This window comes from Lampetra planeri, chromosome 50, assembly GCF_965212315.1.
Source record: "Lampetra planeri chromosome 50, kcLamPlan1.2.h2, whole genome shotgun sequence".
Lineage (NCBI taxonomy): Eukaryota > Metazoa > Chordata > Hyperoartia > Petromyzontiformes > Petromyzontidae > Lampetra > Lampetra planeri.
In genome coordinates, this window is record NC_136156.1 from 8,684,079 (window position 1) to 8,697,427 (window position 13,349).

The following is a 13,349-nucleotide window of genomic DNA, read 5'->3' on the forward strand; positions in this document are numbered from 1 at the left end:
TGACAGCCAGAATTAAGCAAGGCAGCATAACAACAGCAAAGACAGTCCAGGACCACAGCAAGACAACAACAACAAACAGTCTCTCAATAAAAATTGCACTTTAACATTGATGTTACCCACCCTCGCCCCCCCCCCCCATCCGGTGGCCGCTGCAAGAGTGAGAGCTCTCTCTCCATGTGTCTCAGTCTTTGTGATTGAACGAGCGCAATCGACCGGCTCGTTCACACGCGGGCGCCAGCGCAATTGCGCTCCCTCCCGGCGTCGCTTTTCACCGAAAGCTCCGGCCATCGATGCCCGCTGGTCGGCCCTGGGCAAAACGGCGGAAGTTCCACATTGCCCACGACGGGGTTCGGCCGTCCACGCAGTAGACCGGCTGCTCGTCTCACCGAAACCACGTGGGGTGTGATGGTGATGGGTAGAGTCGACGTTCAATCGGGCGCCTTGGAATAAGGCGCGGCATAAATCAACATGAGATAAGAAGATAACGACTGTTTTTTCTCTGCTAAATATAATACTGTCAACTATTTTTTATTGTTTTACCAGGTAAGGCCCACTGAGTTATGTAACTATTTTTCAGAAGCGACCTGACCACAAATGATAGCTCAACGAAGTGGCTAATCATCCCGTGGAGATTCATAGCAGCCAAATACTCTAATCGAGTGTTTCTAATTGTGGAGGGGAAGACCAGAGGACCTGGAGAAAAATCCATGTGACCATGGGGATAGAGACATTCAAACTCTAAATATACAGGCGCCAGGGTCGGGATTGGGATCGGACCCACAACCTCCTGTATACCAGGCGAGGTAGTTTTCATCTCGCCACCGCGGCACCAGACAAGGATTTGAACTCCATAGCTCTAATAGCCTGTGACCTAATCACCGGGAGTGTGCCCAATCTCATAGGATCTCGGAAGCTACGTAGGCTTGAGCCTGGTTCGTGGTTGGTTGAACGGCCACCAATGCATAACACAGATGTTATAGGCTGCGGCGAGGCTACCTGGTCATAAGAGATCTAACGTTTATGCTCCCACCTTCAACAATCCGCGGTGAATAGCATGGCGAAGTATGATAACAACCCCCGTGGCCGACACGGTGTGTGTGGGTAGACCTTATACAGCAGCGCACTGACAAAAACGCAGAACACTCTCGTTAGAAACAAGTGCTGTGGCCAGATGTATTGTACGTATCACCACGTACATCCTTTGTTATAGACATTGGCCAGGTATATTATAGAATTGGTTAAATATGCACGATGCGTGGTGGAAAATCGGAACGTGACCCCGATGATCCATTACAGCCCCCGGTCCAAGCAAGGTCAAAGTGTCCATTGGGTGCGTCTCACCTCTCTTGATGGTTCCAAGCCAGTGAGGGAAATTCCACAATTCTATGGTGAGGGCCAGTATCATTGTTATCGCATTTCTCGAATTGATCAATAATTTTAGGCATTCTGGCCACTTTAACGAATCTACGCAGTTCATCAAAGTAACGTTAATGCCACTGTGAGAAATGGAAACTAGATAATAATAAAATTGTAGTGTTTTAGACGTTGTGGGAAGTGTACGGTGGATTTCATATAAAGAGGCTTGTCCCCACAATCAGAATGTGGCTACTGGGCAGAGCACGATCCCATGGGTGTGTGAGCAAGGAAGCACGGTGACTTGACTTCTTAATCGTGAGTTAATGAGCACAAACATGGCGGACCCGTTTTGGTCCTTAATTGGGAAAACATCCACAGCGAGGTCGCTCCCTGCTGGCAGAGCGGAGCCACACTCACGCCGGCACCGGGTACTCCTCGTGCCTCGTGTAGGGATGCCTCCCACTGGTGGTACCCTAGGCTAGACCGATGCAGGGCGAGGGGGGAACGGTCGAGATGAGGTGTGATGCTGCCCGGCGCTCTGAGATGCTGAGGCATTTAAGCCCTGTGAATACAAACCCTTACATTGCGTTTTCTCTGCACGCCCTGAACAATGTCTGATCGACTGGATTGTTATTTTCCAGCAGCTGGAGGGAGAGGATATCCCGAAGGAGCGAGCGCAGGCGGGGAGGGCTGCCGGGGGCACGATGAACCCGCAGCTCACTCGCCAATCTGCCTCGCGTTCTGCAGCAGCAGTGGCAGCAGAAGCAGCAGCATCGCCATCCCACATTTAGTCACCCCCGGTTTGGCACAGCCCCCGTGTCTCACAGAGCACTACCTCCACATTGACGAGTCTCCGCAGAGGCGGAGAGCGAGGAAGTGACCTCCGATTGTACAGCAGCGGCGTTACCTTCACCGGCACCGGCGCCGAATCGGCATTCTCGTCGCGTGACATTTTGAGTTTGGACAAGCGAGCGGAGGAGAGCGGCATGGGCTGCACGCTCCACGGGAGAGGTCCTCATTGATTGGATGGCAGCCATCGTCACGCCGCTGCGCTATCGCGGGTCCTCGTGGTGAGCGAGCCGCATCGCGGCTGCCTCGCTCCGCGCCGCCTCAGCGGCAGCTGCAGCGCGACCGGGTACAGGCCCCACAACACCGAAAGACGACGGCGGCGGCCCTCCGCTTGCCGAGGCGTCTTCACTCAACGGGCAGCGTCGTCCAGGTGTCTTCCTCATTCAGAACAACGGGTTTATGTACATTTTATGGATGATTTGAAGATGGACAGAAGGAGGTAAGGACATCAGAATTAAAACTTAGACCGGGAATTTGAGCAAACAGAACGAAAATCTTGACTTAAAGTTTTCGTGACTGCAGGAATTCATATTCTTTGGGTCTTTCCTTTCGGTAAAGTCACGTCGATAGGTTTGTTATTTTCTTTGAATCTATCTCCGTGACTTTACAGACAGAATGAGACGTTTTTTCTTAAAATATATATACAGATTCTGAAGGTGTGCCGTGAGTGGCCGTGGTACGAATCGTAACGTGGGGGCGTGAGATTCCCGGGGCGAAGTCGGCGGAGTCGAGGCATTTGGGCGGCCCGGCCGAAGAAAGGAGAGTGGTTGGCGGGTGGGAGAGAGAGGGAGGATCGCGAGGCCCCTGTGGATTCGGTCGCCTTCGAGCATCTTCATCAAAAACGGCGACAAAGTTCACCTCGACGCCTTGAAACAGGGGCGGATATAGAGGCGGGGGGGTCGCGGACAAGGAGTCCCGAGGAGCCCGCGGAACGCCACGCGAGGAGCGGCCGTGACCGACGCGTGCAGCCATGTCCGGCGAGGAGGAGACCGTGGACCTGAGCTTCCTCACCGAGATGGAGAAGGAGTCCATCCTGGGCGTGCTGCAGAGGGACAAGACGCTGAGGGAGATGGAGGCGCAGAGGGTTCGGTGAGTCGACCCGATTTGTGTGATTCGCTGAGACCGCCGTTGTGTACTCGCGTTTTTTTTTTCGTTTCATTAAAATAGTTCACCTGGAACGTCCCTTGAGATGGAACTTCCCGTTTACCAGAGGCATCCAGAGAAACCGGGGTACCCTCAGAGCTCTGTGATCGTGACCGCCAAAGCACATGCAGGGCATCCAGTTTTGATATGCCTGGGAAGCCACCACAGTAGAGCCACCGCGGTAGAGCCACCACAGTAGAGCCACCAAAGTAGAGCCACACAGCCGTAGAGCTACACCGCGGTAGAGCCACACAGCGGTGGAGCCACACAGCGGTGGAGCCACTCAGCGGTAGAGCCACACAGCGGTAGAGCCACACAGTGGTAGAGCCACACCGCGGTAGAGCCACACAGCGGTAGAGCCACACAGTGGTAGAGCCACACAGCGGTGGAGCCACACAGCGGTAGAGCCACACAGCGGTAGAGCCACACAGCGGTAGAGCCACACAGCGGTGGAGCCACACAGCGGTAGAGCCACACAGCGGTAGAGCCACACAGCGGTGGAGCCACACAGCGGTAGAGCCACACAGCGGTGGAGCCACACAGCGGTGGAGCCACACAGCGGTAGAGCCACACAGCGGTAGAGCCACACAGCGGTAGAGCCACACAGCGGTGGAGCCACACAGCGGCAGAGCCACACCGCGGTAGAGCCACACAGCGGTAGAGCCACACCGCGGTAGAGCCACACAGCGGTGGAGCCACACAGCGGTAGAGCCACACAGCGGTAGAGCCACACAGCGGTAGAGCCACACAGCGGTAGAGCCACACAGCGGTAGAGCCACACCGCGGTAGAGCCACACAGCGGTAGAGCCACACAGCGGTAGAGCCACACAGCGGTAGAGCCACACAGCGGTAGAGCCACACAGCGGTAGAGCCACACAGCAGTAGAGCCACACCGCGGTGGAGGCACACCGCGGTGGAGCCACACAGCGGTAGAGTCACCGTGCTCACACAGGTCGTCATCGGGCTTGTGGAGCTACGTGGCGGGTAGCAGAGGACAGTGCAGGAAAACTGCATTGCTGTCCTGTACTTGGCCAGTGGAGGGGCGTAGTTAAATAATTCCCACGAGCCCGCACGGCATGAGGGGAGGCCCCCGTCCAGCAGTGGATTTACAGAAAGGCTTACACGTGGGAGCGCTTTGTAAGCGGCCCACGTGGGAGCTGTCCACGAATTGATTCTTGTTGTCTCATTTGCACCGTGCATTTCCCCGTTTCTGCCATTAGCCGAGAGGGAGCATTTGCATATTAAAAATTCGTATAAACGGTTAATGATCGTTTATCATTCTGACGCTTGTGACCATAACACGGTCAATTGTTTTGCTGATGGGGAAACGCTTTTGCATTTCCTCTGCCAGTCCAAGTCCCAGAGCAGAAAGCAGCAGCAAAGCGTTTAAGTGATAAACATTTCTCGGTGTGACCGGAAAAAAACCCCTTAAATTTATAACGGCGCTTCAAACCCACTCCGGTCATTTGCAAGGGCTCTCTCCTCACTCACATGTAGAGCAATTCACTTTTATTGACCATCTCGAGGTGTCCAAGCTGCTGTGGTGTTGCCACCTCGCGTGGCACTCACTCGAGAAATCCCTGCTCTGAGCGTTTGTGGCGTGACCCTCTCTCTCCTTTTAATGTCTCTCTTCCCATTTGCACAGATTGGAAAAGCCGCAATCACCCGACGGAGCATAAAACTAACACTCAAGGGACATGCCGCACAACAATAACGATGATAATAATAATCGGATATAATTTTGCAGCGAGGCGTAATAACAAGCGGCGCTTCACAGACACAGACCGGATACCTCTGCGGTGTAGAATGTGGACTTTTACCGTCCCCAAATACGAATCTCTTGAGGATGCTGCTGCGCTAGCATGAGACACGAACCCACCATGTTGCCGACGCTCCATCCGCTCCGCGGCTCCATCTCCGCACGACCCACTTACCCCGCCCCCCCCACCCCACAGCTTGGTGCCCATCGCTCTCATCCCCTGCGCCGCTCACCGCGACGCGTCCCGCTCGGCCACGGGCGGCCCCCGGGTACCACGGCGGTCTCCGTGACCGCCGCCCACATCCTCGGACCCCTCCGGTGTCGTTGTCTCAGAGCCGTGCCGTGAGGCTGTCGGCGCAGCGGCCCTCCCCCCGCTCGAAGCATCCGCGGCACTCGCGGGGTCGGGTTTATCCCACGGCTCGTCGAGAACTCTTAAACCGCGGGGGAGCGTGTGTCCCACCGGTCAGGTCAGGACCACCGCAGTGGCGAGGTGGTAGCTACCTCACCTGGTATGCAGGAGGTAGTGGCTTTGATCCCGACCCTGACTCTTGCTGTAGATTTGGAGTTTGCGTGTCTCTCTCTCCGTGGTCGCGTGGATTTTTCTCCGGGTCCTCCGGTTTCTCCCCTCTACATGTAGAAACATCACACGTAAATTTACACTGCGTTAGGCTATCATTTATGGCCAGGTCGTTTCTGCAAAAGAGCTATATAGCTCAGTGGTCCTTACCTGGTAAAATATATATATTGATAATAAAGATTTTAAAAATAAAAGCGTAGCACGGTTTATCCTGGTATTGCACTCTTCCCATCATTTCCCGTCCACTCCGGCGTGGTGAAGCGCGCTGAACATAACCTGCAGACGTGCGCCCCGGCCTAGTTAGGATGCTCACGTGTGGCGCGGTTCACAACGATCAGCTGTGACGGCCGCTCTCAGAGTACAATCTTCGTCAGCCGTCCTCGAAGCGGCAACCATCAGCAAGAGGGGCGGTGACGCGGTTGAGCGGTGGCCCAGAGCTCTCCGCTTGTCACAGAGGTTCGCGGTTTGCATCCGGCAGGCCGCGCCTGGTTATTACTACGGCCATGGGCGTGGCAGTATTAACCGTGAAATACCCCATACCGTTGTGTGCTGGCGTCAAGATCCGTATTGGCCAAGTACTAGGATTTACGCCAGTTACTCAATTTGGGATCACACAGCGATATTGCCCCCAACTGCGAAACTCCTGTGGACTGCATGTGAGACACTGCAACCTCGTGACGATAGCCCTGCGCTATTACTGTATTGTCCTATCAGCTTGTCAGGGAATGGCCTCGGCAGATGAATGACTGAAACACTATTGCGGTAGATTGTACGCAGAGACGAAGTATCCATTCTGAACCTTCGCAGGAAGCAGTGCATCACCCCGCGTTAAGCAACAGAAATTGTGGAAGGCGATATCCAGCACCCCCAGAATCCACACATTCGGGGGCGCTGGACTTTCTCAGAAAGCCCCACTCCACGTGAAATGTTCATCACACGGCAGTTCCCCAAATCATATTAATCTCTTGCAGCTGGAACATAGCCACTTCAAGTGAAACCCCGAATCCATACAACGGGGTCATAGGTGATGGAGCCGACACCATCAACTCGCCGCACTTGGGAACACAGTTGAAGGTCATACCACGGGCCGGAGGCCACTTTCAATCCCAGGATGTGGATCGCTACCCTGACGCGCTTTAATAAAAAAGCAGTTGCTGACCACAGGCCAAAAATGTCGAGCGGCCAACAATGAGCAGCGCTGAGCCACGTCGTCCTCTGCGCTCTCCCCCCCTCCCTGCACTCGCTCGCTTGTGATCCCAGGCGGCTGCGTCGCGAGCTCGAGCGCCTGCGCGAGAAGGGAGCGGCCCGGGGCCAGGGCCGCGGCCAGCAGGCCCTGGTGGCCGTGCAGTCCGCTGGTGAGGGCGTCCCCGACGGGAGCTGCGCGCGATGCCTGCAGCCCCTGGGCTGGGCCTGGCTGGCCGGTGGGGACCTGTGCCCCGCGTGCCTGCAGCGCGTGTGCCGCGCGTGCCGGGTGCCTGCCAAGGGGGGGGGCGGCGGTGCGCGCGCGGGAGGCGGCGAGTGGCAGTGCGAGGCGTGCCACCGTGAGGCGTAAGCAGCCAGAGGCGCCCACTCTACCCCTCTCTACCCCTCTCCTCTCTGCCGTGACGTGGCTGGAGTGCTAATCCCAGCATGCACCGCATGACGTGGCTGGACTGCTCGTCGCAGCATGCACCGCATGTTGTGACGTCTCCCAGCATACACCACGTTTCGTGTCGTGGTTGTAGTGCGGGCTCCCAGCATGCACTGCGTGTCGTGATGTGGCTGTACTGCTCATCGCAGCATGCACCGCATGTTGTGACGTCTCCCAGCATACACAACATTTTGTGTCGTGGTTGCAGTGCGGGCTCCCAGCATGCACTGCGTATCGTGATGTGGCTGTGCTGCTAGTCCCAGCATGCACCGTGTGTTGTGACGTGGCTGAAGCGCCTTCTCCCAGCATGCACCACGTGTTGGAATGTGGCTGTTGTGCTAGTTCTAGGTTGCTTGTGTTGAACCAATGCTGATGAAATGCTGCGCACCAAAAAGGCTGTGTGACTGATGGGATATGTATGAAAATACTTTTTCATTTGTAGAGAGACAGATATGGGAAGTAGGCGTGTTTGTGAGCTCATTCATCTAGTTCATCAGAATGGTCTGGGTCGATTATTACCTCTGTCTCTGTTTAGCACGATTGTCTATGTACGGTGAAAAATAATTTTGAAACTGGATCTTGCAAAAGCCACTAAATCTGAATTAGAATCTAAACAGAACGTGCCTCGTGCCATACTTTCTAGAATAGCAGTTTCACTGTAATCACACTCAGTGGTGGGAACTTGATGGTAGCGGTGGTGCCCGCCGTGAAACCTCTCCATGCTGTGGGGTCACGCTCACTGCCTTTTAGAGTATTTGGCTTCTATAAATTGATACGCCACTTTGTTGGACTATCATTTTTGATAGCCAGGTCGCTTCTGCGTTTCACAACTTACACAAACCCGTGGGCTTTCACGACCAATATTATCCAATGTAAAAACACCGTGGCAATTAGTTACTACTTCAGCACACCGGTGTGCTATAGAGTAAACCCACAACATAAAAAATTCGAGTACTGTGACGTTCCGTTGGTGATTACAACCAGCTTCAGATTCTTGACTTAAAGCTTTCATGACTGCAGGAATTCATATTCTTGGGTCTTTCGGTAAAGTCACGTAGATAGGTTCAAAGAAAATAACAAAAAACTACGACGTTTCGCTCGCAACACAAGCAATCATCATCAGGAGAAAATATCGCGGGAAAGCTGCTGAGGCAGGATGTGTTAAAGGTTTGAAATGGGTGTAGCCCAAGGGTCATAAGCGACGGGGGCGGGGCTAGTGATGTCAAAGTGAAACATTTGCATGTAAATGTAAGATCGGAGAGCTACCTCCACGGCAACGAAGCTGCGGAGGTGGCCATTGTATTGTGAGAGATTAGCATGTCAATGTAAGATTACAGAGCCACCGCCACATCGAGGAAAACGAGCAACGGTGGCTGTGTTCGTGAGACATTTAACCTGTTAATGTAAAGACATTTAACCTGTTAATGTTAGACTCGAAAATAAGGTAGGATGTAAACATCACAGCCAGTTATGACTGAAACTGGTTAATAATGTCCTTCCAATGATTGCTCAGTTTGTACCCAGCTTTTCAGTTTAAATTGTGTCTGTTTATATATGGATGGCTTCATGACCGAATCTTTGTTGATAGCCAGTGGGCTTGCAAACTACCTTTGTTTTAGAGAAATCAATTTTGTGTGAGCCCACCACATTAAAACAATGATCAGCCACGGCCGAGGTATTGGTCCTACCGTGTTTCAAATCTGCCTTATGTTCACGAACACGGTCCGAGACATGTCGCTTAGTTTCCCCAATGTAACTACTGCCGCAGACACAGCTTAGTTTGTAGACGCCGGGATATTGCATGTTAGGGATCACATCCTTCACAGATGGGATCAGATCACGAATTGTATGTACTGTGTTAAATAGAACCTGGATTTTGTGTTTTCTCATGATTTTGGAAATATTTTTAGTGACCCCTGCTATGTATGGCAAGGTGATGGTTTTGATTGGGTCCTCAGATGGTTCTTTCCCAACGGTTGGGGTGATAGCTTTACGGATTGTGTAATCTGAATATCCATTAATCTTTAGGGATTGGTGTACGTGTTCCAGTCCACTGGCTAGGCGATGATGGTCGGAAATACATAGAGCTCTATGGTGTAGAGTTTTGAGGAGGGAATTCTTCTGGGATGGATGGTGGTGGGAGTCAGGTTTTAGGTAGGCATCCATATGGGTGGCTTTCCTGTAGACAGGGTCCAATACAGCTTCATAATGTGCACACGCAAAATTCTCCTCAAGCTCGGCTGGGCTGAGCCTGGCAGAGTGCTTTGACTCGTGGCCACCATGAGCATAACAGGTGTTATAGGCTGCTTGCCGGGTTGCTGGGGTGAGCGACGGAGGGCAGTGCAGACAAGTCCATTGTCATGCTGTACTGCGGTTCAACAACCTATGCGTAATTCCTTCGCCAACCCGCACTGACCAGTATGCTGAGATGTGGCCGAGCAATCCCTGTGACAGTACGGCGGAGGGAGGCTCTCATCCGGTAGCGGGTGGACACCGGGGGCTGTGCGAGGACACTCGCTGAAGGAGGGAAGCTGACCGTGAGATCCGGCTGTGTTGGCTGACCGTGAGATCCGGCTGCGTTGGCCGATCGTGTTAGCCGAACGTGTGCCATTGGGTAGGAGGGTGAGGATCCGAGCAGAGAGGTGGCAGCACAGGAGGGTGGTGATACGGACCGGTTGTCACTGCACGCACGGGCTTCCTGCCCTGTTCTCTCGTGTACAGAGTCGGTGAGGCTGCAGTGTGCTGTGAGAAAGGGCCAATTCTTGTCACCTGCTTTTCATTTCTCAGGCCACGGTACCCGGTGCCGAGTGTCATGCTGACTTTGTGGTTCTGGCCAGGAAACGCGTTAGACCCGAGTTTTAAATCCCGGAGAGCTTTGAGTGGGCTCGAGCGGCGGCGCCGTAATTTGTGTGCTGCACCGGTGATCTGGCGAATCCCAGTTCAATTTCCCGGTTGCTGCTAACGTCAGTGGCCAGTGATACCTCAACCATTCCTGGGGCTACCAGCTGCATCAAGCCACCGCTGAGCAGCGTGGTGACGCGTGGCCAAACAACCCCGAGTGACAACGGCACAGGGAGGGTTCTCAGCTTGTCGTGGAGCCGGTGGGGGGGGGGGGGTCCGTGTGCACGAGGAGGGTCCCAGCGCCAAGCCCCATTCACTCCGCTCGTGTTTTTAGAAAACGGCTGCTCCTTGTGATCCCAATCGGTGCACTGGAAGAGCACGGGGCGCAGCGGTGGCGGCAGCATGTGATCGATGTGTTCTCAATGTTGTGTTTGTTCCTATTTTGTACGAATTAAGGACCCCCCCACCCCGGCTGGCATCCTCTTACCCGGAAAAAAAAAACACAAACAGCCTTAAGCGGGAGAGCGGCTGTGAATCGTCGCCTTTTTGGAGTTTGCCAGAGCAATCCCAAAGGCACGTCAAGGCACCCCTCTCCGGCTTCACTCTTGCTGCTTCGCGGTGGCTCGTTCACAGAGGCGGTTACTGGTGTAACTCCCGAGCATGGGCTGTCGAGACGGCACCAAGGCCTCATATCAGCCGGCTCGTAATATCCACGAGTGGAAAACGCCACGTCCTGTACACCTCTTATGGCTGTTGCTGCTGCTGTTGGTAACAGGCCTGCTCCAGTCTAACAGCGGCCTGGAAAATATTTGGTCAGAAATTAATTTTGGACAGCGCTCAAATTTTGCCCTGAGCCCAGTGTGTTGGGAATTCCACATAAACCAGTTACGGCCGACTTACCACAATGCGTTACTGATTTTATAAACCCTAACGTGATGCTAGGCATAGTCAACCCCGCGACTGGGATTTAAACGCGCATCCTTCCGATCGTGATTTAAGTGCTCAAGCCATAGAACCTCCCGGCCGTAATGGGGAAGATTAATAATTAAACAGAATAGTTTTAAATTTACTGCAGGATGAAGACTGCCCTACACCATGTCCGTCGTGAGGATTGTTGGACCGTACTTCGCCACACCGGTCAGTGAAGTGGGGGGTGCCCAGGAGCAGTTCAGATGTCGTGATCCCAGTGGAAGAACACGACGATTCTGCAGCTGCGATCAATTGCACGCTCTGAGAGCGCTACGTCGGGCTCCAGATTCGTACGCTGAACGCAGTTTATGGCAGCTGCGTATTTTGAATACAATGACGGAAATGTAAACACAGGCCTCTGTGTGTGTGCGCTACGAACCCGGTGACTCCAGTTCGATTACCGCTCAGGGCCAGCATCAGCGACCAATACCTCCACCGGTCCTGGGTCTCCTCCCCTAGGTCGACTCAGCTGCTCGGGAGACAAAGGCGGCCAGGCCTGGTGCTGGCCACCCAACCCCTCGTGTGGCGTGACGGCCTTCATTGGTGCTCGCTAACAGCACTTGCCCAACAGTCTTTTAAGGCTATATGAGGGATCTTTGTTTTTGTATATGTGTGGGGAGAGCGGTTGTGTAGCGGTTAGTGCACTGCACTACGAACCTGGCGACCTGGGTTTGATTACTGCTCACGGCCAGCGCCAGCCACAATTATCTAACCCGGTCCTGGGCCTCCCCTAGGTCGACTCAGCCTCACATTAGTACCTGGTGTGGTGTGTAAACATCTCCATTTGAGAGACAAAGGCAGCCGGGTGTGTTGCTTGCCTCCCCTTCCCTCGTGTGCCGTGCCGGCCTTTATAGGTGCTTGCTAGCAGCACTTGTCCCTACAGTCTGTTCAAGGCTGTACGGGAGATCTTTGTCTTGTGTATGACGGTGTCTGCTGTTCAGGAATAATGAAGAGGTTAGGTTTTCTGGCAAGGAACGTGGAGCGACAATAGTGTGACCGACCAGAGGGCCAGTTCACAGGTAGCCGGTAAGGGGCACCTATCAAGATTTGGTGGCAAATTGGCAAAATTTCCAGTTTTCTCATTCAGGTGGCACTATGCCACACAGTGCCTCAGAGCGATTTTCTGCGTGCAATTTGTATATTGTCTCCCCCTGTTCTGCATGGGTTTCCTCCAGGTTCTCCAGTTTCACTCGCACAGCTAAACACAAACTCAACCCGTAGAGTGTAACCGCGGTATTGGCCAAACATCCCAATTTAGAAAAATTATGCTGCAAATGCCTCAGTGGAGATGAGAGCAGCAGCAGCAGCATCAACACCCCCAACCCCTCCCCCCCTGGTTCTGAAAAAAACTTGGCAGGGCCCTTCTGAAAAATACTGGCTCTCCTGGGTAAACAAGTGGAATAATAACAACAATATCTCATAAACAAGGGATGCAAGTTCTCAAGCGCCTCTCATCATGCCTGCCTGCTTTTGCCTCTCCATCCGCCAGACTAAACAATATCCATTACAAAGTTGCCAATTCATTCTGTTCGTCCTTAACTCTACTCGCTATGACGATCCACTCCTCGCAATCCCGCCGGCGCACTTCACCGTGCTGGCTGCGACGGGAGGGTAGGGAGATCCTCGGCTACCCGTGCAGCGCCCTCCGCGGCACGGGCATTGAGAGAGATATTTTATTTATTTGCGACGTTGACGCCGACAACCCGGAGCGGTGATCTCTGTCACTTGCGGTTCCTGCTGGACGGGCAAGGAGCAGGAGACGCGCCGTTTGAGGGCCGTGTGCGCTCTGCATGCCCCTGTACATTCTCGTAAATAACAACCGTGATCTTCTGTTTAGTCCAGGGCAGCCCTCGCTGAGTCTCAAGATCTTGTTGATCCACGTCGGGATGTTTTCCCAGTTGATTTTTTTCTAAGGAAGTGTTTCGAACCCATTTTGCCGTACCGCCTCACCACACCAGGGTTTGGCATTTTGACAAATAATCTCGGCTATTCCACAAACCCGCTGGATCACAAGCATGCTCCTGGCATAGTGTGCTGGCCTAGGCATGTAACCATGTGTCAATGACAATAATAATAATAATACGTGATTGTAGGTTTTGATTATTATTGGTGGTGCAATGGTTATCACACTGTGCCTATGAACCCGACTGCTTGAGTTCGATCCTCGGCCTCAGGCAACGTCAGTGGGGAGTGGTATCTGAGCCGGTCTCCGGGCTGCACACTAC

General features: G+C 53.6%; 1 protein-coding gene across 1 annotated transcript in view; it reads left to right on the top strand.

Annotated features, from left to right (window-relative positions):
• The first annotated feature begins 2,020 nt into the window (after positions 1-2,020).
• Positions 2,021-13,349, top strand: part of LOC144734135 (synaptotagmin-like protein 5) — a 45,273-nt gene continuing 33,944 nt past the window's right edge. The window contains exons 1-2 of the mRNA XM_078616201.1: positions 2,021-3,294; positions 6,945-7,232. Of these exons, the coding sequence (XP_078472327.1) occupies positions 3,176-3,294; positions 6,945-7,232 (407 nt within the window). The 5' untranslated portion in view covers positions 2,021-3,175. The remainder of the gene's footprint in view (positions 3,295-6,944; positions 7,233-13,349) is intronic.